Source organism: Petromyzon marinus, chromosome 50 (genome assembly GCF_048934315.1).
Source record: "Petromyzon marinus isolate PM22_M1 ecotype Great Lakes invasive population chromosome 50, UKy_Petmar_22M1.pri1.0, whole genome shotgun sequence".
Taxonomy (NCBI): domain Eukaryota; kingdom Metazoa; phylum Chordata; class Hyperoartia; order Petromyzontiformes; family Petromyzontidae; genus Petromyzon; species Petromyzon marinus.
The window spans coordinates 10,118,944-10,142,560 of NC_133716.1; the positions used below are offsets into that span (position 1 = coordinate 10,118,944).

General features: G+C 45.4%; 1 protein-coding gene across 4 annotated transcripts in view; it reads left to right on the plus strand.

Annotated features, from left to right (window-relative positions):
* LOC116953167 (microtubule organization protein AKNA-like) overlaps positions 1–22,402 on the plus strand; it is an 86,717-nt gene extending 64,315 nt beyond the window's left edge. For all 4 annotated transcript variants that reach the window (XM_076074862.1, XM_032973082.2, XM_032973083.2 and 1 more), the window contains 7 exons: positions 575–681; positions 2,794–2,913; positions 8,081–8,179; positions 9,425–9,592; positions 12,363–12,498; positions 13,870–14,041; positions 18,048–22,402. In XM_076074862.1, coding sequence (XP_075930977.1) covers positions 575–681; positions 2,794–2,913; positions 8,081–8,179; positions 9,425–9,592; positions 12,363–12,498; positions 13,870–14,041; positions 18,048–18,188 — 943 coding nt within the window. In that variant the 3' untranslated portion in view covers positions 18,189–22,402. The remainder of the gene's footprint in view (positions 1–574; positions 682–2,793; positions 2,914–8,080; positions 8,180–9,424; positions 9,593–12,362; positions 12,499–13,869; positions 14,042–18,047) is intronic.
* The last annotated feature ends 1,215 nt before the right edge of the window (positions 22,403–23,617 follow it).

Genomic DNA, 23,617 nt, shown 5'->3' on the forward strand with positions numbered 1-23,617 from the left:
CCTTTGGGCCTGTGTTCAGCAACTACGAACTCTTCCCTTCTCAAAGCACACATTTGTAAATTTTATATCATTTAAAAAAAAAAGTCTACGCCTTTGAAAATACATTTCCTTTTCATACACACAATCGTAGTAACTATGAGATACAGTCACCTAGCGATGGTGGTCAGTGGCATTCAAGTGAGGGGACACATCAAACAGGATTCCCACCGTGGACCTGGAGCAATGGAATCATCTCTTCTGCATATGCGAGGTGGATCGTTACATTGCAGGGCAGCGAGATATGGCTACAGCAGGTGGGATGCCTTCATCCAGTGATCATGCCTAACGATGATGATGATGACGACGACGGTGAGTTGGCATCGGCACACGAAAAATAATTAACCATAACCGTCATAATCCTTGTCAGCCATGATCAATCAGCTGCTGGATGATGGCCTCCCCATTACAGGCGATGATGATTGTTGTCCTCTTTCAGGAAAGCGTCGGCAATGGGACGTTGCGGACACGTGGGTTTGGCATTTGGGCGGGCGCCGAGTTCAATCTAACACCGTTCTCTATCCCTGCACCGTTTAAGCAAAAGCGTGGAGGACCTCCACCGTGAAGTCGTCAAGCTGCGGGAAGAAGTGAGATCGAGATTCAGCCAGTCGCAGCCTCCTCCCCTGCGCTCACAACACGCTCACTGTAAGTTGTATGATGGGGGTGGGTGGGGGGTCATGGAAACATATGCCAGACTCTTGTAATGCGGGATTGCTTCGAGCAAAGTTAGGCTCGGAAGCTAATTGTGTTGCGGATTTCAACCGATGCGTGTCAGTTTTTGAACCGTGCACAGATTGCATGGGGAATTGATCACGGCTGCCGTGGTTGAATGCTGTACGGCAGAAATGCAAGCCGTATTGTTATCTCATACGGAAGTATCTAAAAAGCCGTAGTTTGGTGATTCGTTTATTTTGTTATGCGAACGTATGACTCTGATGAGGTGTAGGCCGCATTTGCTAAAACCGTTAAAACGGCGTGCACAGCTTTCATTAAAAACCAACCTTCAGAGGCAGTTTGTATGGAAACTTCTCCATTTTAAGCCACTTTTATGTTCCACCTATGTGCGGGTACACAACATTTTCATCAGAGTGTATGCAGACAAGAGTTTTGCATTTGCATAATATCACAGCACCGGGTTACGGGCGTGTATAACCGTTCTTATGCAATGAGGCTATATTTGCACCAGGGACTGAGCGTCACCTCCCTTTGAACTGTGAAATCTGTAAGTGTAAATGCACCTTTGTGGCAGTTGTTATTGGTTGTCTATGTGTATTGAAAGCGTAAGAGCTTTTTTTTCTTCTTTTTTTTAGACTACAGTGCTTATATATTTATTATTATAGTTTGTCATATGTAAACAAAAAAAACTTTAAAAAAATTACTGTGGCAGTTTTTTTTATAATTTTCACGATTGTGCTGTAGACTTCTCTCCGTTGTGGTTTTCGGGCCGCACCACCGTCTTTTTCGGCACGACGTCTTGACGTTTCGTTCCGCACGCCGGCAACTTCTTCAAGAGCTACTTTAACAAATGTTCAGAAGCGTCTGATTCAGCTCCCGAAGAAGGTACCAGCACGTGGGAATAAAAGGTCAAACAACCGTGCTGAAAAAAGAACACGCAGTACAACCTGAAAAAACACATCGGGGAGCTACTCATCTGCATTTGAAGCATAAAATAACTCATAGAATGTAGTATTCACAATGTTTTGGTGAACATGCAATCGCAGTGTTATTGTGATACCAATGTCAAATTCTACCAGCTGATTTAGTGAAGCAGGATTTGCTCAACTACCACTGCCTTCTATACATAAAATGCAATTTCTTCTCGTGGCATTGCTTTAGAATGCCACACGTGTGTGTGAACATTTTAATGCATCACGCTTGCTTTAACTCTTGAAACATAGCACCACCATATTGCCCAGACTGATTATTGAGATCCACCTATCCATAACTGTACCTGATAGCATATTCACAGAGAGAGAGAGTCTATGTTGCGTTGGCATGACACAGCATGCTCCTTTTAACATCGATAACGCGCATTGGACACGGAGCGGCGGTGCAGTGGTTAATTACGCTGAGCTAGAAACCGTGCATGAACCTGAATTAAATTCCTGGCCACGGCTCACATCAGTACTGAGCGACATCGGAGCCGGTTCTTGGTCCGCCACCTCCGCCAACCCACACCTGACGAGCGTGGTGAAATGCATTCAAGCAATGACCACCGTGGGATGGCGTGGGATTCAATTCAAATTCTCATCATCATCATCATCATCGACTTCACGTTGTTAATTTTTGTATTTTTGCACTGCTGCCACCTGGGTCAAACTGCCCGAGCCCTTGCAACGTTGTGCTTAAAGCTGCAGCCTCCCGGTGCCCGCTGCGCGTTAATGAAGGGATCGCTGCTGGGGAGAAAACAAGAATGACAAACTTGGATATCGCGTTTATGTTATTTTATTTCTGGTTCTGTTGGGTTACATTCCACCCCCTCCCACCTCCCCATTTTTCCATATTCTTCTCCTCCCCCCATAAATACGCTGCTCCCGATCGTTACCCCTACCGCGGTCGGTCGCTAATGTCGAGGGTGCATCGCGCCGGGTTTGTTACACGTTATTTGCCATTTATCCTGCCCCCCCCCCTCCCCACTTCAGAATATACTTTGTGTTCTGGGTTCTTGAATAACAATGAAAAAAAAAGAAATGAAACGGTCGCTGCTGGATGCGGCGTCGCTCAGCGGTGCCCCCGGCGCTTGTGTTTCTACCGCAGGTTCGGACACGGAGGGCTCGCACACTGCCAGCGCTTCCCGTGCTGCCGTTCCGAACCAAGCCCCGCGCATGCACAGGAGCCAGTCCGAGGGCAGGCTGTCCCTGCGAGGGCCATACACAGGTGTGATGGATATGATGATGAGTATTATTATTATTATTACTACTACTACCCTTGTTTACCTGGGAAAGCCTCACTCATGACTTTTGTTTCAGGAGGGTCCTGCCAGATTTTTTTCGCAGGAAGGGGCAACTTTGCAAAGTGTAATCCCAATTGAGTAATTTGCAGGCGTGTGTTTTTACTTTTGCACTGGGATGCTTGGCCAATATCGGTGACATTGTACGTGTTTGTGTCAGCATTGTCATCAATGGCTACATTATTAAACATTACATTTAGTTTTATATTTGTAATATCTCAAATTGGACTATTGGCTTTATTTTACTGTGATTATCATATCGCAAGTCAGGTCATTCCTGCAAATGAGACTACCCTTGTCTCTCGACGTCTCACCTGGTTAAACAATAAACTTGACTTTTTAGAGTACACACTCGTTGGTTACCAAGTTATGAATGAAAACGACCAATTGAAGTGACTTAAATCAGTATGTCAGTGAAGCTACCTTCCGGGGCTATTCTAATGCGAGGATGCAATGCAGTGCTCACTTTGAGACTTCCTCACTCTCGCGACTCTCCAACACACCGGTGTGCTGTACTAGTAACGAATTGGCCACGTTCTGTTTAAGTGACAAACCTTACCAGTTGGCTGTGTCGGGTGGTGGCGGCTTGAACGACACATTGATATTTGTGCGATCTAACCCAAAAACAATCTCTATTATGGAAATGTGTTTGTCTCATGGCAGGACACGCTGAGAGCACAACTCCTCTGACAATGAATACAATGGACATTTTAATATGGACATTCAATGTCGTTTTCCCTCAATTTTAACCTGCCTGTGTTATCAGTGTCATGTCAGGATATGATGAACACATTCGGGTCTCTCGCAGTGCAATGCAATCGTTGGTGTTAGAGAATGGCTCATGGATAGGGTCAGAGCTACCTCTGCATATGAGATTAATGTTCATTGCATGACAGTCAAGCCAATATTTTTAATGCTCAAGAGCTAGAATTTTACCAACTTACATCGGAATCCAAATGTTATGTGATGTTTGTGCAGTACATACGCGGTGCTCAGGCTGAGACCCATCAACTCACTACCTTTGAGAATCCTATTTAATCACGCAGGCCGCTGCCAGAATGTGAACCCTTGATCTCAGCGGTGCCAGCTCAGAGCTCTGACCTCTGCGACACCTGGCCACCTGAAGAAAAATGAATTTAATGTGCACAATTGATGGAATTTTGTCAATGGCTACAACCGTCCTATCTATGTCGGCCGTCCTTGGTGCGACCATCACTAATATCATGGCAAGAAAAGTTACTGCCTTGAGGGTCGTGTCTGTGCTGTTGTTTTTTACAAGTTATTTATTTTAGTTTTTTCATCATCACTAACATCTACCAATCAATGGGACACAGGTGCGTAGATGAAATGCTATTCCCTATTGGGGCTCACAGCCACAGCAGTCGGCACAGATCAAGGCATTCATAGGACCTTTTCCGAAGCTCAATCAATGAACATTTTTGTTCCTCATAAATCTCTCAGGTGTATAACTTCTGCTTGATCATCGAATAATTCCACCGCTGTCTACGTGCCGCTGTTTATTTTCTAGGACATCACATTGTAACAAAATATGCTTTGCAGTATTACCTCTGGGTCCCCCCCCCCATTGTTTTCTCAATCGTCGGTAATTGAGCTGAAACCGTCAAATGCACTGCACTCGGAGAGCCTTTTTGTACCCCCTGGAAAAGAAAGCAACATTTTTTAGTTTTCTATCCCCTCGGGGTGCTTAACTGCAGGTTCTGAAACCTATTGGTTCACCGGTCCGACACGGTGCATGAGAACCTTCCTCTAGCCGGCCCGTGAGCTTGAGGTCTAAGGGTCTCTCTCACAGGTGCCGGCTCAGTTCCCCGATGCGCTGCATTAGGCTCCCCTGAGCCACTGGGTAACATCGCCCCCCCCCCCCCCACAGATTTCCCATTGGCACTCTCTTTCGCACGTAGTATTGGCACCAAATGTTATTCCGCAGGAGGAGAGGAGTGGTGCACCGGAGTTGTTGTGCAGGATCAACCGCGGAGCTGCGCGATTGCTGGGCGGAGGGGCTGATGTAAAAATAATGTCAAAGCTATTTTTGCATGAGCATTTGGGTGGCACTTACCTCCCAGTTACAGCTCCTAGCGAGTGTCAGAAAATTCACGTTCCTGTGGTGGGGGTGAATCTCTCGATAGAATAACCTTCGTTGCCCTTCGTTATTCTATCCTTGTCTCCTGAGTTCTCACTTGGTGAAACTCAAAACTTTGTTGACTTACCCACAGAGTGGTACTCATTGTATCGATCCTGCAGGGATAATGGACTGGGTCATGCCTGCCTCCATTATTTGAACTCGCGACCTTCGTACTGTGAGCCGTGACCTCCTTACTCTCCCGCTGAGTAACCTTGGTTGGCAATTAAAAGCAATATATATTTTAGTAGCACTGCAATCCCTGGTGATGGGTGCATGTTAGCGAGGCAGGCAGGGTGTACTTTGCGGAAAGCAGGCCATTCGAACACCTCCTTCACAGCTCAGCGCGTGACCTTTTGAGTCGGTGCTCATACAAACGATTATTGAGCTGGCCAAATTAAAGTGCACATTAATGAATATTGGACGTGCCAGTGAGTCAATGCAGGTTCCCAGTCCACCAGCACTTCTCCCTTACCGCCGCTCCAAACGTTAATTTTCTTCCGTCCTCTTCATGAGGTGGTGGCTGGTGTACGTGGCCTGTAATCCGGGACTGTGGATCACACAAGTGTTGTGAAATTGCCTTCTCGTCGGCATCGAGGTGCCATAACCCTGGCTCGCTGGTTAACTAATCGCCATCTTTTTCCATCGGTACAGGGACAGAGTGTTACCCCGTCGCCCGCGTGAGTTTTCTCCCGGTGCTCCGGCTTCCTCCCACGTGTACTATAAACAACTCATCATTGATTGGCTGAAGACATTCTAAAATAAGCACCCGATGCAGGACCCTCCTGAAAAAAAAATAGCCCTACGACTCAGTGTGGCTCTCCTGCAGAAATTAGTCGATTAGATTGCGTGCACAATTTTTGCTGGAAATGTGCAAGGGTGACTCTTCCCTGGGGACCTGAAAATACATCTGTGGACCTCTGCTTGAAAATAATTCCATGCGCTAGGCAAACCACATGTGATGGAACTATTTTTGGGGACAGGTTAAGATCATTCATCACTATGGCAATGGTTTTGCTGCCCGACAGGTACACCATGCTTCATTTCCCTCTCTCCGATCTGTGTTTTTTTCAGGTCGTTCCGCATGTCGTTCGGCACGATGTCCGACGTTTCGCTCCACATGCCAGGAGCTTCCTCAGGAACTGAATAGAGCAGCTCACATTCTCCCTTGATTATATATCATTGCCTGCTGTTGCTTGTGTGAACAAGATGCAGTACAGCCCCAAAACACATTGTAGGGTCATACAGCACAACCGCAAACAAACCTATGCAGTAATACACGGTGCCTTCTCAGTAGGCTATATTCCATTGGTGCATGCATTGAATTGAAATTCTATAACGGGTTAGAAAAAATGTTTTGTTACATCTAAGCCGTGGATCGCCTGTTGCACTGGGAAGGACAACGCATTTAAATTTAGCGGTGCCGTTTGGCAGGCGTGGGCCGAGATAATTACATTTAGCGGAGGTACAGTAGCTGTGGGGAAAGACGTAATTTATTAGCAGAATTAAAAAAAAAGTCAAATCGGTTGTTTTTTCTGCTCAAACAGGCACGCATATCTTTCGCTGGCCGTGAGCTCGTTCGGCAAATTCCCTCTGCTGGGACCTTTCTCTCGACAGGATGACCACCGCTTATGAACACTACACCTAGAGGTGGCCGGGTGGTTCAGAGGTCAGCACACTTGACCTGGCATCGCTGAGCACCTGGGTTCGAATCCGCAGGCAGCCACCACCCGTGATCAAACCAGGTTCTCAAGTGCAGTGAGTTGATGGTTTCAAACTGGTAATGAATGACGGCAGAACAAAACAAACCGTCACATTCAACTTCGGGTTTGCACTGAATTTGGCAAAAATTCCAGCTGTGAGAATTACAATGAACCATCTGGGCTTGTCATCTAATAACACGTAGCGTAGTGTGTGGGGAAGTATGACTCATACCGTATAAAAAGGCAATTCACCAGATTGAAGCCCTGTGAGGTTTCTCAAAGGACCACAGCCCCCAAAGATCTCCTGAATGGGTTCATCATCTCCATGACAAAGCCCTTGTGGTCGGTCTCAAGGGAGGCAGACAAAAACTCTGGGATGGGCACAACATATTCAGTGTTAAACAAATGCTTAACAATCATGAGTAAGAATACGATTTGATGTTTTATCTATCCTGCATTCTTCTCTAGCTCTTACTCCCTATGTATGTGATGCGCACGGGAATATATATGTTTTTATGGTTATGGTTGTTTGCCAAGTTGGTAAACTCTTAAAGAAAATAACTATTGGCTTTGAATATTTTACTTCAAATTTAATTATTTATCCAGGAAAGCCACATGGAGTCACCAGACTCTTTTTTCAGGAGGGCCCTGCAGTGGGTGTTTATTTTAAGATGTTTTCAGCCAATTAATGAGCAATGACTAGACTATGAGAATTCACAAGGAATCCCCTGATGCAATGGGGCTGTCTCATTACATATTTTCGATTGCAAAGTTGGATTTATTTGGAAGGGAAAAAAAAAACCTCCACATTTAAAATCTCCGGCTCCCATACCGGTAGTGCTACTGTTCATGGAACCCGAGGCCATGTTTTAAAGTGTAAAATGAAAAGCACAAGGGATGTTTAGGAGCCAATGATTTCTCGCTCCCACAATGGATTATGGGTTTATGGAACAGCCTGCCAGACGCTCATCCACGGGCCCTTTTTAAAGAGCAGCTGTGTGAATTCTTATCAGCGCTGTGACGTGCGCAGCCAAGCGGCTGTAAAGGGAGTAGTGGGAAAAAAGTTAAAAGTATATGTGTGTGTATTTCAGGCTAGAGAAATATCATTGTCATGGCCGCAGACATAATGGGATTTTCCAGATGGATTCAAGTGCCATGCATTATTCTAAACATTGTGGTTTTTGTCATTCGTTATTTTTCCCTGACCCCCTCTAACTGTCGGCACTTTGTGCCTGGTTATTTATTTACCGGCAGGACGGGACTATATTTCTCTTGCCAGCGTGGGCGTTCCTGCGAACTCAAGGGACACGGACCAGCCATGCCACTTTTGCAATGGCAGCGGAGTTCAAGAAGGTCGGATTGTCTCACGAGTGTCTTACACCACTCTCCCGTCACACCAGTTCTTTCTGTTGTACTTCAACCCAGTCTGCCCATGTTTGGGGTCCACACTTTTTTTATTGCAGGGATTCATTTCGGTTGGGTCGATCCACACCTGGCACACCACATTCAGTATACCTCTCTCAATGTGGCTGTGACTACGACTACAAGTCACGTGCTTCTTCACTACACCATTCTGCTAAAACATTATGCAAAACAATTATGCCCTCATATTAAATTATTGGCTACTGGGGATGAAAGTGATCACTGGGCCATAGCGTAGGGAACATACTCCCCCCATTAGCACTGTCTCGCTCTGTTCCCATGCACTATTAAATACGTACAGTATATGGAATGCTGCCACGGTGTAATGGTTAGTGCACTGGACTTGCAATCCAGAGGTCGCCGGTTCGATTTTATCTCCTAGCATGGTAAGTTAAAACAACGCTAGAAGTTTCTTAAAATCCCCCCTATCTCTGCCCACCCAGAAGTATAAACGGGTCAAACACAGCTAGTCGATCGGCAATTCGTGCGTGGTAGGGTAAAATGTGGGCACTGCCACCACTTCCAAAGGACTAGTGACCAGTATGGAAGGGTAGGCCAATTACCCTCTAGAGTAGTGGTTTTTAACCTTTACCGCAGACTTGCACCCTTTTGATTCTCAATCGTAAAAAAAAAACGTTAATAAATACACACAGGGTGTGATGAAACAAAGTAGTTGTACTTAGGTGCCCGTGCTTAGTTTGTGTTTCGATGATTTACCTTCGAAAAAACATCTGGCCATGTCTCGCGCCCCCAGAAAGGGCATCTCGCACCCCAGGATAAGAAGAAGAACCACTGCTCTAGAGGCACGGCACTCTCCTGAGCTGTCCTTTTCTTTCAGGCGACAGCCCTGTAGCTTGACCTTCTTTTAAAGGGAAGAGACAAAAAAGACTCTGGAAAGCACGAAGTATGCCTTGCATACTGCCCTTCCTTTCACCCCATGCTTATTATTATATATCATACCAACATTTGTTTTGCTTCACTATAATCATTTGGAAGGGGCGGGGGGGGGGCTGAGCAACATTGGGGGTGGGGGGTGCGGAGACGGTGGTGGTGCTGGTGGTGGTGGGGGGGGGGGCACATGCCTCTCCGCCCTCCCCCCCCCCCCGACGTTACAGAGCTGTTGGGTGGCAGAGGGGAACGGGATGCCTTTTCACCCTTGGACCCCACCGGTTGCAGTCGTCCGCGCTGGCAGTCTGGACGGGCTGAACCTCCGCGTGCCGCTGCCGTCTCCGCGGCGGCAGAGGCGGCTGAGCGACGCCCACGCTGCGCCGCACTGCCCGCTCTGCCGCGGCCTGGGCACCGTCGTGGTGTCCCGCGGTCACCAAGGGGGTCGCGCCAAACACGGTGGGTCGTGCCCACACAAGCCAGCCGGAAGAGTGGAGGGGGGTGGGTGGTGTGGGCCCACGTCTAGCAGTGGATTAATAAAAAAGGGTTGCACGTGTATATATATGCTTGTTTATGTGACTGTTTCATCATTATCAGCAGCAGCAGTAATGGTCAATCGTCTGTACTGCTGGATGAAGGCCTGCCCAAGCTGCTGGCCACCTCCTCATTCTCTTGCGGTGTCAAAAAACTAAATCCACCGAGCACCTGCACACAAGCTGAGGTCATCGTTCCATCTCCTTGGTGGAAGTCCTCTCCAGTGCGTTCCATTCCTTGGCTGCCACTCCGTCATTGTTGTTGATCATCGGCCAACGTTGATCAACAACATTCGCTTTTTGTCTGTGTTTCGTTTGTTGTCCTTCTCCCGCACTTATAGTTGGCTCCGTACGGTATGAAAGAAGTTCAGCATACATGCTTACATTCACAGGTTGAATGATGTCATGAACCTGGGCACGTTCCCCAATCCAAACGTTTCTCTTTCTGTATCTGAATATAATATGCAAGCGTGCATCTCTCCTGGCTTTGCACACTTCCATTTTTGTTCCATATATTTTGTTAGTCCGTGTAGGTAGTATGTAAATGTAGTTGTACTCATGTGTAAACCACTCGTATGTAGGCATCATGGTTAGCACGTTGTGCTGCGCTCGCTAACAACCCTTTCCCCAACAGATTGTTAGAGGCTATATGGGGGATCTTTGTCTCTGTGTGCGCGTGTGTGTACATAGTCCTTGCTGTGCCCTCGTGGACAGTTGTCTGGCTGCACATCCCCAGTCCTGCATGTCAATGTCTCAAGTTCTCTATTCCCATGCTGCAGTTCACTCTGCAATCAACCATTGATTCAATTTAGTGCAGCATTTATAGTAAGTACCATGAGAATCAATGTTGAAAGAAGCTATTATCTTGTTGACGGTTACCAATCAGGGTCGCTACATGCAGCGCCAGCCAATGTTGCTCACGGATTTCCCAGGCCTAGTTTGCATCACCCTAAGCTAATATTTGATCTTTACCACCAGCGTAATTAGTTTGCATTGGGAGTGGATCTTCAATGTAGAAGAGTTACGCTGATTTGAGTCAGCAAGTTTACTTTCACAGTCATACAGCCATTTCCTTGCACTTAGGTTGTTACACACAATCTCATACTTTTCATTGTTTCAGAACTGATTTTCGTACTTAGATTGTTGTCCTTACCCCGCACCTCCGATTAGCACGGTTGGCGATGTACGTTGTGAAACAAGTTTAACGTACATACTTGCTCTTCCATAGGCACGTAAGAATGTTTTGCTCTTCCATTATGTAATTCAGTTTTCCAAATACACTGCAATCAGTTCTCATCGACGGCGTTCTTCTATAAAAATAACTTTTTAATCACTCAATTTTACCTGCGATGACAGGTGAATCATACATTAAACAAATGCTCCAAAAGAAACACATTTGCTGTGTGAGATACTTGCTTGCGAATTAAACTCACGAGACAGGTAGATAGACAACATGGGGAAGATAGCATATGCAAGATTAAGAAAAAATAAGTTGGTGTGGCCAGGACACGTCAGTAGCAAGGATAACCGTCGGTGGTCAAGACGAATGACAGACTGGCAGCCAAAGGAGGGGAATCGGCTCATGCACAAGAGGAACTCGTCAGGTGTCGGACTTAATCTGCACAATCTACAAATCTGCAAGTCAGCCAGTAGATGGCAGCAAAAAGCAAATATTGCTGAACCCTATCTACAGGCATTGCCTCTCAGTCCCACAAATGAGAGAGTTGGGAAATATACATTCAGTAATAAAAAAAACCGCATTAATCAAAAACACTGTGTACTTAAAAGGAAAAAAATATACAATAGGCAGGGTTGTGGGCAATGGATGCTTCCTTCAGCTTTCAGTTTATTTATTAGGTATAGCCCTGTGAGCCATTCGGCTCTTGAATCGGGTGCAACCGCAACAAACAAAAACATGAACAAGAAAACATCTTAAAGTGACTACGCGCAACAGAACAATCCAGGAAAAAAAAACCGGCAAAGTCTTCCAGAAAAAAGCACCGTATATCAATGCTGTGTGCAAAAATCCCAGTGGGATGCAAGTCAAACAATACTCATAGCACATTAAGTAGCCAAACGTCCCAAAGAAGGACTCTTCCGCAAGGGGCATTGAAATGCAGTGAGCCTTTACTGGATGAATAAAAGACATTGTTACTATGACATTCGAGTATAACTGTAAGAGTGCGTGTCCCGCGTAAATCAATTGGCCACGGTAAGTGACTTGCGTCAATGTGCAATTTCCACAAATACGTCACCACCCTTGGCTCATTTGACTTGTTCGCATTCTCTGTGCTGAAAGCGAAGCCAAAAACATGCACAGCCCTTCATGGCCGCACACTGCTGGACGAGGGCCTAACCAATGTCATGCAATGTCCGCACCTCCGTTGAGCACGGTTGGTCACACACGGTGCGAAATAAGTGCAACATACATGCATACGTACATACGGTTCATTGGAGTTATTTAACCTTACTTCACTGTGCTGGTCAGTGGTGGTTGTAAACGGTGAGAAGTGTATATGCTGTACGTATTGGCGTGTTTTAGTACAGGACAACACAGGACGTTGCTGAACTGCCTCGTGCTGCCTCCCATATGGCCCATCCCCTATATTGCAGTAAACCTCGTTTTGGTCGATGGACGTTGTATCCGCATGCAATCGCCGTGTTGCGTGCGTCCGTCCGTCCGTCCGCCCCGGCAGATTCCTTTCACCGCCAGGGTCGCAGTAAAGGCAGGCGGAGAAACCACGAGGCGGTCGCTGCACCCATCCCCATCCTGCAGCCTGGCATCTCCTTCCCTTACTCGCTGCAATACGTACCCCACACGCCACCCATCATGTACGTGCGAGTTTCACTCCGAGCGAGTTTCCCGAGCATTGCCTGTTTTTAAAGTCCACATCTCCTGTGTGGATTCCTGTAGCTATGTCGCTCTAAAACAAAAAAAAACGATCTCTTTAAGTTTTAGATATTAACCATAAAGTCTAAGAGTCCAAAAGGGTCCTTATTCTGGATGTTTGTGTGCACTTTATTACTACACGGTATGCGGAGAGCGGGCAAAAATGTTTAACAGATATAACTAACAAGATGTCGACTACCACCTCACTGCCATTTGCGAATTGCAGAGCAGTCCATGTTGATCGAATGAGAGAGCATGTGCAAAAAATTTACGTTTGGACAAGGTGAAGAGAGAGTTGAGATCGCATCCCATTCTTCATCATCATCCATCAATCACTGCAATCAGATGACAACTGTGATTTTAAGTTTGTGCGTTGCTGCTACCTATATCTAGCGCTCTGTTCAATCAAACTTCTTAATTCCGTTGGTGCTTTTGGAGCTTGCTTCATACTTTGAGGTGCACCTCCGATGAGCACGTTTGGCTACGCACGGCGCGGAAGAGGTGTAGCGTACATACGTATGTACGAGGTGCGATATCAAGCTATAGACGATGATAGTCACGTGGACTGAGCCACCGCAGCAAGTGAGACGGCACCAGAGGTACCACAGGCTTTCGCTACTAATATTATCCGTAACAGAGGCTTTTGGGTAAGATGGCAAAAATAAAAAATGTGTCGTTAAACCCACCACCATCCGACAGCCAAGTAAGGTTTGTCACGTAAACAAAACATGCCAGTTCGTTACGACTTCAGCACACTGGTGTCTTGGAGTGTAAACCCACAACATCTTCAATTCGAGTACAACGTTGCTCCAGTAACTAGTTCATCACACTGGTGTGTTGGAGTGTAAACCCACAACATCTTCAATTCGAGTACAACGTTGCTCCAGTAACTAGTTCAGCACACTGGTGTCTTGGAGTGTAAACCCACAACATCTTCAATTCGAATACAACGTTGCTCCAGTAATTATTCGCCTCTGGATTTCACACCTGATTGGCTCACAAGTGATGACATCACATCTATCCCTCTATTTAAGACCTAAACAGGAGGATCTCTCCATAGCTCTGGCTGCTGGTTGTAATTCCTACAAAACGTACCCGAATTGTAGATGTGGGTTTACTCTCCAACACACCAGTGTGCTGTACCAGTAACGAAAATAGCACGTTATATTTACATGACAAACCTTACCAATTGGCTGTGTCGGGTCGGTGGCGGGTGTAACGAACCATTTCTGGTCGCGCGATCTTACACCCCGAAAATCTCCATTACGGACCGGGGGTGTCTCCGTTTGTACGTCTTGTTTCTTTCCCCCCAGATATTATGCAAGCGCTGCCCCCACGTACGTGCCCGTGTCTCCCGCGCGTCTCTATGCCGCGGTTGACCGCGTGCCGGGGCAACCGCCGGAGCGGACTCGACGCAGCCACAGCGTGGGGCCCGCTCGCGATGCAGACGGCCGCTGGGTGACCGCCAGGGACATCTTGTGGAAGGTGCGTGGCATCAGAGCCGCAAGGCGAAGAAAGCGAATTGCGGCCGGTGGCTCAAATGTTGGGTGCCAAGCAAAAGGAAGGTGTTAAAAAAAATAAATGAGCACTACAATTAAAGGACGATACAATTACAGTGGACATCGTGTTGTACGGTTGAAAAGGCGGGAGTACCCACACTTCATCCCACCACACGCAACCTCACAATCGACTCACTGTGGTGGTATGCATTTATACTGCTGGGTGGGCAGAGGCGGAAGGGATTGAATCAACTTGCCCCATTGTTTCAACTACCGCGCCGGGAGAACGATCCATTGGCATCTGAATAATAAATCCAATGTGCGACTGTTACACCAATACGGCATTCACCTTTGCCTGCACTGTACGATCCATCACAACATTGCGGTGTGTTGTTTTTCGGCGGCAGGGTGACACAGTCGTACCACTTGTGCCTCATGGCAAGGAGAGCCTGTGCTCGATTCCTGATTTTTTTTCGTGTAAAGTTTGTATGTTCTCCTCGGGGTTTTCCCAATTTCCTCCTGTAGTTAAAAAAAATATTCCCAACATAACTGGTGTTAGCCAAACATCCCAACGCTCAGTTATCACCTGCAAATTACTCAATTGAGATTACACAAAGCAGCAGCATCACCCTCCTAATGCGAAAACTTGGTAGCACCCTCCTGAAAAAGAGCCTTGAGACTCTGTGAGTCTTTCTCTGGTGAACAAGAATAATAATAAATAAACAAATGGCTATATTGCACAGCTGTGCCCTGTGCAAACGTGTGCGCTTGGTGGCCATGTGGCTTTGCCACCTCTTACCCCTGACAGCAACTGCCTGCCGCTCTCCCTGGATGCCCCAGTAATGAACCGCAGGCGCTCCTCCGCTATCTCGGAACTTATGTCAAACCTGCTGTCCTCACCGCCTCCTCCTCCTCCCAGCGGACGCAAGATAGAGATGTATGTTGCTATGAATTGTATTTAAATGTCTGCGAAAGGTGAGGCACGCGTAAGCGGCCAAATCTGCACCCATTGTCCATTTTCCGTGTAATGAAGCCGAGTGCAGATTTTATTTCACATAAAAGACAATTTCGTAAATTAAAAAGCGGCACTGGGGCTCTCCACATGGGCTCAAATGAGCATTGGGAGCGTGTCTTTAATTTGCCCCTGTGCGGTGTAAGTATGGCAATGAGCCTCAGCTTAATTACTGCGATCGTGACTGCTGCTTCTGATATCTCCACCGGAATGCCTTCATTACAGAATTGCGCTAACAGAGCACTGCCAATTGCCTTTCTTGATGGGCAGCATTTATCTGAAATGTGAATCCTTCACAATGTTCCTTTTTTTGGTTATATAACTTGCTGCATCGAGATCAACGATTACAATTCTGCCGCTGCAAATTAGTGGACTCCGTGGATTAGTTGTGGTCACCTTGCCTATAAAATGCGGGTGTTAATAGCGATCCACAGTTAGCTGTGGTCACTCACCTCCCCTTATTTCTGGTGCAGCTTCTTGTCAGTGTCCTGCATTCTGAAAAATATCTGGCTTTTACCTTTCAGCTGACGGATTGTGCTGTATTTGTGAGCCGTTGAATCTTGTTACATTTTAATGGCATGTTTTTTTAAAATATTATAAACATAAGCTTGTATATGTGCAGCCCTTTTTGTCAAACCACCAATGGATGAGTGCCTCCCCATCCCATACAGGTTACAGGGGTTATTTGAGCACACTTCACCAGACTAGTCAGCGCGGGTTATTGAATGCGGGGCATATAGACGTGGGAACATCGACGTGCAGTACAACAATTTATTTGGCTGCACTTCCCTCTGCTACCCACCACATAGCCCCACGGCTCTATGACAACCAGTTTGTGCATGGTGGTCACTCACTCATCCAAGCACTATCCAGGCTCAATTCTGCTTAGCTTCCGAGACCTGAAAAGTTAGGGGTCATTCCGGGTGATTTGGCCATCGACTCGAATACAAAATTCCTCTTCTGCTCAACTAAAACTTCTTCCGCCACACGGATCCATAGAAACTGCTGAATTTAATGCTATAGCTGCACCCTTCAGGTGCCCTTGGGGTTGTTAATCATAGAACAAGTCACACGTAAGGTGGCAGGCATTTTCAACAGCTGCCCCAACTATGGACTACGTTTCCAATACGCATTAAAGGTTCTAGATCAATTGTGCCCTTTAGGTCATGCACGAAAAAAAATAAAAAAGGCGTAGGCTAGTGCAGTGGTTAGCTCATTGTGCTACAAATCCGGCTTTGATTTCCAACCACAGTGAACATCAGTGGCGAGCCAATGCTGATTATATAGTGCTGCCTGCTGGTACTGATGTTGCCAGCTCTTGCCAATGAATTCAGTTCCTGAAAAAGCTCCCAGCACGTGGAACGAAACGGTACAGCCCGAACGCACATCATATCACCATACAGCATACGGGCAAACCCTACGCAGGAGTAATTTAATCATCAATATGGGAATTCCACTTTCCTACGGCACGGGTGAGTCTGTCCACGGGTGGGACAGACGCAGCAGACGTCAGGACCGAGCAACACGCGGCACAACCAAACCACACCAGTGCTGAACGATGACGAATGCCCTGCCGCGACGAAACGGCGTGAGGGTGATCCGTTACTTTCCGCTAACGAAGGAGACGCGGGGAAGCAGCCGGGCCGTCCCCCTGCGGAGACGCGGGGTGTCACGTGGCGCCTACGCTGCTCGCCGTTGTCTTGCGGCGTCGGGGGGCGGGGGGGGGTGGGGGGCTCATGGCCACGGGAAGCGAGCGCCCCGCCACGTGAGCCTAACCCTTGCCGCCCCGCGGCAGGGGTTAGGTTATGAGTCCGGCGGCCGGGCCATCAGTCAATTTAGCAGAAGCACGAACAGCATGGATCCGGTAAATTGATCCAAGGTCGAGCGAGCACAATGCGGGGACGCCTGTGATTTTTTTCTTTTTTTTCCCGTCATTAAACGTCTTATCTTAATGCTGAAATGGCTATGAAGGCAAAACTGCCAAATGTATCATTGTTTCCTTTAAATGTTTTGTTTACCACCTGCAAATGTATTAGAGAAACAGCACAAATGCAAAAACTTGAGAATGTATTCAGCTGCATCTTGTTCTGTGGTGGCATGGAAGATATAGGCAGGTGTGTTTTGCAGTGGTTTTGTACGTTGGATAGAATTATTGCAGAATGTTGTATGCTTGTTCCGGTGTCAATAACATATCATTTCATTGGTTCAATTTGTGACGTACAGTAGTTGTGGAATTTTTTTAAATTCATGTTCACAATTGTTTTTCTCTTTGTTTCCTTGAAAGAGGTTTATTAAATACTCACGACGTCTTGGAAACCAAGAAAAACTGAGCTGAGTCAGCCCTTAGATGGGTTACTGCCAAGGAATACCAGGTGTTGAATTGAACTGGCAAATGACCAGGAGATAGCAGTACGGCAATAGGTTTAAACAAAAGTTGCGTTAAGGTATGTCACCTCCTCGTATTCGTGGGCTTTCTCTGGGTAATACAGTTTCCTCGCAAAAGCCAAACACTATTTAATGGAATAATCAGACATCCCTATGGCAGGACCCTCCTGCAAAAGAGTCTTGAGACTCGGTGAGGCTTTGGCACAATTCTAAATGAACTATCAGCATTCATGGCGCCATTTTGTTCCTTACCCAGTCAAGGGTCACTGAGACAGAGCACCCAACTCAATGTTGTGGGTTCAATTGAGGTTGCGAGGTAGGGAAGGGGTGGAAGTACATCAAATGGGTTCGTTTGTGGTCAATGCAAGGTAGAAAGTGAACGTTGTTCTTGCCAGTGAGAATGTGGCATTTTCACCACGCAATCAGGGCAAATGCTTTCTGTTTTTCTTTCAGGGAGATATTTATGATACCCACACCTTTCCATTGCTGTTACTGTTGCTGCAAAAGAGATGCATCTCAGTCTCGGTTGGGCTCTCGCCCCTGTGCTTGGTGGAAGTGACTCGGTGGCTGAGCACAGCTGATTCTCTACCTACAGTCGTACGACCCTGGCCTGTTCGCATCACTCGACCGGGCCATGGAGGCAGCTGAGTGCGTCCGTCGGAGAACCAAGAAGCTGTCGCGAGCCCTCCGCTCAGACGTGGCCCATGCCGGGGAGTTCTACAACGCCCTGGTGTAGCGCCACCGCTCTGGATCGTCTCCCTGGGAGCCTCTTTGGCTGTGAAGCTGTCGCGCAATGGCAAGCTGGTTCTGGTCACACGCAGCACACTTGCTGACACCTTGTTTCCGTGACCATTTGGAACCAGGCTTTGCTGGTACAGGGTTTGGGTTAGTAAGTGGCTACTAACAGCAAGAGCAGAGTCAAACCTCTAAAATTTAGACTCGAGTAAGCGTGAATCTGGCGTGAGCTGGGGGGCTTTTCTGAGATCATTAACAACATAAAAAGCCCTCCAGAAAACTGTTCACGGGCGAATTAAGTTGCTTGAAGTCAGAGACGCTGTGCGTGCAGTATGTGCACTGGCGATTCTAAAGCTATATATGCCAGGAATTTGGGAATCTGTTCTCTTGGATACTGCGTGATTTTTTTACGTTGATTTTAAGTTTAATTTACAAATAAAATAAGTGTTTCGAGCCCGTCAGAATCTATTTGGCCTTCCAAGCCCAGTGAAGCTCAGCCGTCATCCTATGCTTTATGGTGATGTAAATTCGCTCAGACTACACTATATGGTAGTGATAAAAAATATATGTATATAAAATGTAAGCTGCAAATATTTAGTAAATGATATTCTTGGTTCTTTCGGTAAAGTCACTTAGAAGGGTAACAATAAAATAATAAAAATATAAAACAATAAAATTATCACGACGTTTCGACTGCAACACAAGCAATCATCATCAGGTGTGAAAACCACAACAAGAAAATTTGAAAAAAACAATTTATTGCTGTGGTTTTCACACCTGATGATGATTGCTTGTGTTGCAGTCGAAACGTCGTGAGAATTTTATTGTTTTATGTTTTTATTATTTTATTGTTTCCCTTCTACGTGATTTTACCGAAAGAACCAAGAATATGAATCCCTGCAGTCACGAAACCTTTAAATCAAAATTTAGTCAATTGTTATAAAGTATGAATCAAATATCTTGGAGTTTAATTACGTGTAAATGTAATGATATTTACATGAAAGTAAAATTTAGCTTTTTATTTTATTTTTTATTGAACGAGTTACAGTATGCAGAACATCATCCCCCAGAATGGGAAATATTCTCCCCAAAATTGTTCTGCCTTCTAGAGGCTTTACTGTAGTCCAGGGTCATCGGTCACATACGCGATGAACTATTAGGGTCCAAGGTCTCAGCCCATAAACCCTCTCTCTCTCTCTCCGGCTCTCCATCCGCCATGAGCAGTGCGGGGAGGGGGGGGGTTAGGTTTGACCACGCTCATTTAACATTTGTTGGTTTTGTATTTTTTCCCACCATGGTTTTTCTTGAACAAGTCACGTCCCTCGCTTTCATGTTGACTCCGCGACGGCACGTGATGGCCCAGGTAAAAAGCACGTGCAGCTCGGTTTGCAGACGGGAGCTATGAATCACTATTTTGGTAACTCATGGGGGATCGGTTTAGACTCTCTTCTCTGGCCGTGGTTCCAGCAAAGAGACAGCAGGATTTCCACTGGCTGTGGAAGCAATGCAAAGAGCTTGCAGCACCCTTTGTTGCTCTGCTGCACCACCGGTGCATTCGCTTCAATATTCATGATGTCGCCTTTATCATGCAGTGTCTTAAAACCTGACCATGCCTGTTCTTGTATACAACAAATATGTCTTGATTAGCCTTACGACTGACAGTGCAAGTGCTGTTAGCAGGCGCCAATTATTGCCAGCATGGTAATGAGGAAATAGTTTGGCCGCTTACCTCCAGCCACCTCTGTCTCTCCAGTGCTGTGTCCAGCTCTACTGATCCTATCGGGTAGGAATTGTAGGCTCAGCAGACCTAGGAGAGATCGAGGTAAAGTTCAGACATCACTTTCTTCCGAATGTGCATGGCAAGGAATGTAACCCAGGCACCCGTTATTGTCGCACAGTGCGCTAAACATTGCATCACCACTCTTCAATGAAACACATTTATTTGAAAAATATAAGTGCGCATGCATATACATTTGAACATCACATATCCGACTGAGATATATGTGGATCTGTCAAAAGGTTGGATATGTGAGCATCTGTGGGAAATTACAGTTATGTCATGTAAAATACACTGCACTGGGTGTGAGCGAGGTTGTGTATGCTACGTTGTAATGCATATAAATAATACACCAGTTTGCTCATATTTCTTGGAATGCAGACGATATATGCAAGCTCTTATGCAGTGGCCTTACAGAAGCTTTTTTGTTGATGGAAATGAGATTTGTTTTTTTATGTTTTGCAAAGAGGCCTTCATTCTCAATGTATCCTTGAACATGTAAACACATGCTGCATGTATTCTTAAACAATGCAGAGTGATTTCAAATCAAAATCCACAGCATTAGACCTCACACGCTTCAAGGTGTGGCTGTAGGCGTCTCACCTGTAAGGTGTTCAGGATTAGTTTTGTATTTATATCAAAGTTTTTGACGTAGATTCATATAAAACGTAGCATATGCATAGCAAATAGCTACGTATACATTATATAAACAATGAGAGTCAAAGTCTCTTGATTTACATATTCACTTTATCATGTTTGAGTTGCTTTCAAAGTGAACTAATATAATTGGTACACACCACTGTGTTCTAGGAATGTCCGTGTAATCAGTGCTCCAGAAATTGCATCAGCCGCTTATTTTCTTCACAGTGAAGTCAAAGATGTAGTCACGGAGTGTCCCCCCCCCCCCCCAGCTTAGATCAAACAGAATCGATGCATTGCTGAGAGAAAAAATATTATTGACAATGTGATGTTTTTATATTTTTTAAAGCTGTGTTAATCTAGCAGAGTTTTTCTTACTGCTTGAGATAGATTACAATGTTATATGTGTTGAAGGAAATACGCAATTTGTACAGTATATGTTTACCTCATCATGTTGGTACGCATTCAATTGGATTTTGTTTTTACTATTACAGTATATAAAAGTCTGCATATGCTTACATCAGAGCTGAATCAAATGTTCATTCATACACCGGTGTGTTTTTTTTATTGTGTGTCTACATATGATAAGGTGTCTCACTACAAACTCTGCTGTTTGTAGTTTAGATCAGGGATCGGCAACCAAAAATAACAAGAAGAGCCATTTAAAAAAAAATCGGTTAAAAAAATCAATATTTCAAGTGCCGCAATGCACGCGGTGAATACGAGACGGCGGTGGTCTTTGAGAAACGACGTCACGTCGTTTAAAGAGCCGTACGTGCGACGTCACGTCGTTTAAAGAGCTGAGAAACACTGCACAAACGACGTGACGTCGTTTAAAGAGCCACACGTGGCTCCGGAGCCGCATGTTGCCGACCGCTGACTTAGATGAATGGACTCCTGTCTGTGACATCACGCTGCGTAACGTGGGTCGATGAACAGCCCAGAATTCACTGATGGCATCTAGACGATTCAAATCGGTCTAGATCGTCGGCTAGTGTTTCTTAACTCCAGTCTTCACGACCCTCAAACTGCACAGCTGTCCTTGATTGCCAACCATCAGGTGCATGCGGTGTGTGTGTGTGCAGTGGGCTCAATGTGCATATGGCTATAACATATTGGTAAATCGGGAAAAGGCTGATAGAGCGGATGGTTGCAAGGGCTGGAATTTGAGAAAAGGTGACGGAAAGTGCCCTGGCTCTTGGTCCAGAAAGCCCGGTGGTTGATGGACTGAGACAACATTCTTATTAATTGAAAAGGAAAAAAAAATTGTTCCCCACAATTCTCTGCAAAAAATCCCATGAGTTTGTATAGCTACTTTATGTACAGCCTTGAAAGGTGAGGGAGGTAATTTATAAGATTAATTTTAATAATACGCAAAGCTATTTCCAAGTACTGTACTTGCATTTACATCGCCCTTGCCAACAGGATAGAAATGCAAAGGTCGCATTCTTCACTCTCACGCGGTGGATTGATCTGTTTTATGAATGTCCTTTAATTAGAAAATAATTGCAAGCCACTAAAAAGGTAACGAATAGACTTTGAGCATATTTAAATTTAACAAAAATATATGTTCCAATGAATTGTTAAAAATACAATGTGTATGTTTTGACACTTTTCCTCGTGTATTTAAAATTATAGCGCAAGTGTACTGTTGTTTTAATTTAACATTTTAAAATAAATCGTGATGGTTTTGCTACGATCAATATGTAAACAAATTATTCGTTGAGATTTTTTTAAGCATATATTTTTAAACTGTGAGAGATATATAAAATACTATACAAAATAAAACTTAAACCTCACACGATTGTCCTCTCAATTTTCCACATACAAGCCTAATGTCATTGTATTTGTGTGTGCACAATATTTGGTTTTCAGGAAACAAAGTTCAATAATGTGTGTGTGTCCCCCCACCTCCGATTAGCACGGTTGGTTATGTACGGTGCGAAATAATTTCAGCATACACGCATTTCTGAACATGCATACATTAGTTCTACAGCATTAAGTGTTGGCTTACTTGTAATTTGACCATATTCGAAAATATTTAGCATTCATAAAAATGCCATTATGTCGGTTAAAACATTTTGCGATACTCATGTTGATTTTATCAATGCAAATGAAGAGCCCTTCATCATGCTGGCGTTGTTAACATTATTACTACTTATAATGGGACTTTGTGGCAAATTTCCAGTTTCCACTGCTGCAGTGGTGGACCCACACCAAAAGGGGGCAATACCAGCGTGTTGTTGCTTCTCTCCAGCAGCACGACGCGTTTTAGAAACCAGAACTTGAAACCTCGATCGGGGAAAGAGCGAAATGCTTCAACATCGGTGTGCTGTCGGAACTCACACCGATGTTTCATTAATACACGTTTATCTTATCATAAGCGTGATTGTTTACCTAACCGTTTGCAGTCGGGGGTGATTTTGTGGTGTCATCCCCATTGCGTGGTTTGCAGGGCGGTTTTATTTGTTGAAATTAGGGATATTTGGCCAATGCCAGTCACACCATTACGCAACGTTTTATCTGCAGATATTTTTTTCTTTGTCAAGACACGAGACATTCCGTTGCATTCCTCATTCCAAGCCAAATTGCTGCAAGTACTGCAGACGCGTGTGTATGGTTAATTCATGCCCACTATCCAAGTGGAGTTTCCATGAAGCACACAAGCCTCTGATTTATTTTTAGACGGTAAACAAGGGCCATCTCGACCAGGCAGTTGTGCTTTGATGGTCAACGTTTACGTCTGAGAGGCATCCGCAAAACACAAAGAAAACACCCCCCCGTCAATTTTATAGCAAACACAAAAACGCATTGCTCACGGAGTAATAAAATAAATAATTCTATACATACAGCTCTCTGTCAATTTACTGCTGAATGAATGCCTCCTGACAATGCGTCGGCTATAGGTGTTGTTTGACCATACTTCACCACACTCTTCGCTCACTGATGTTAGCTATGGCCGGGAATTTAACGCAGGCCGCCTGGTTTACAAAGCAATGCGCTAACCATTGCAC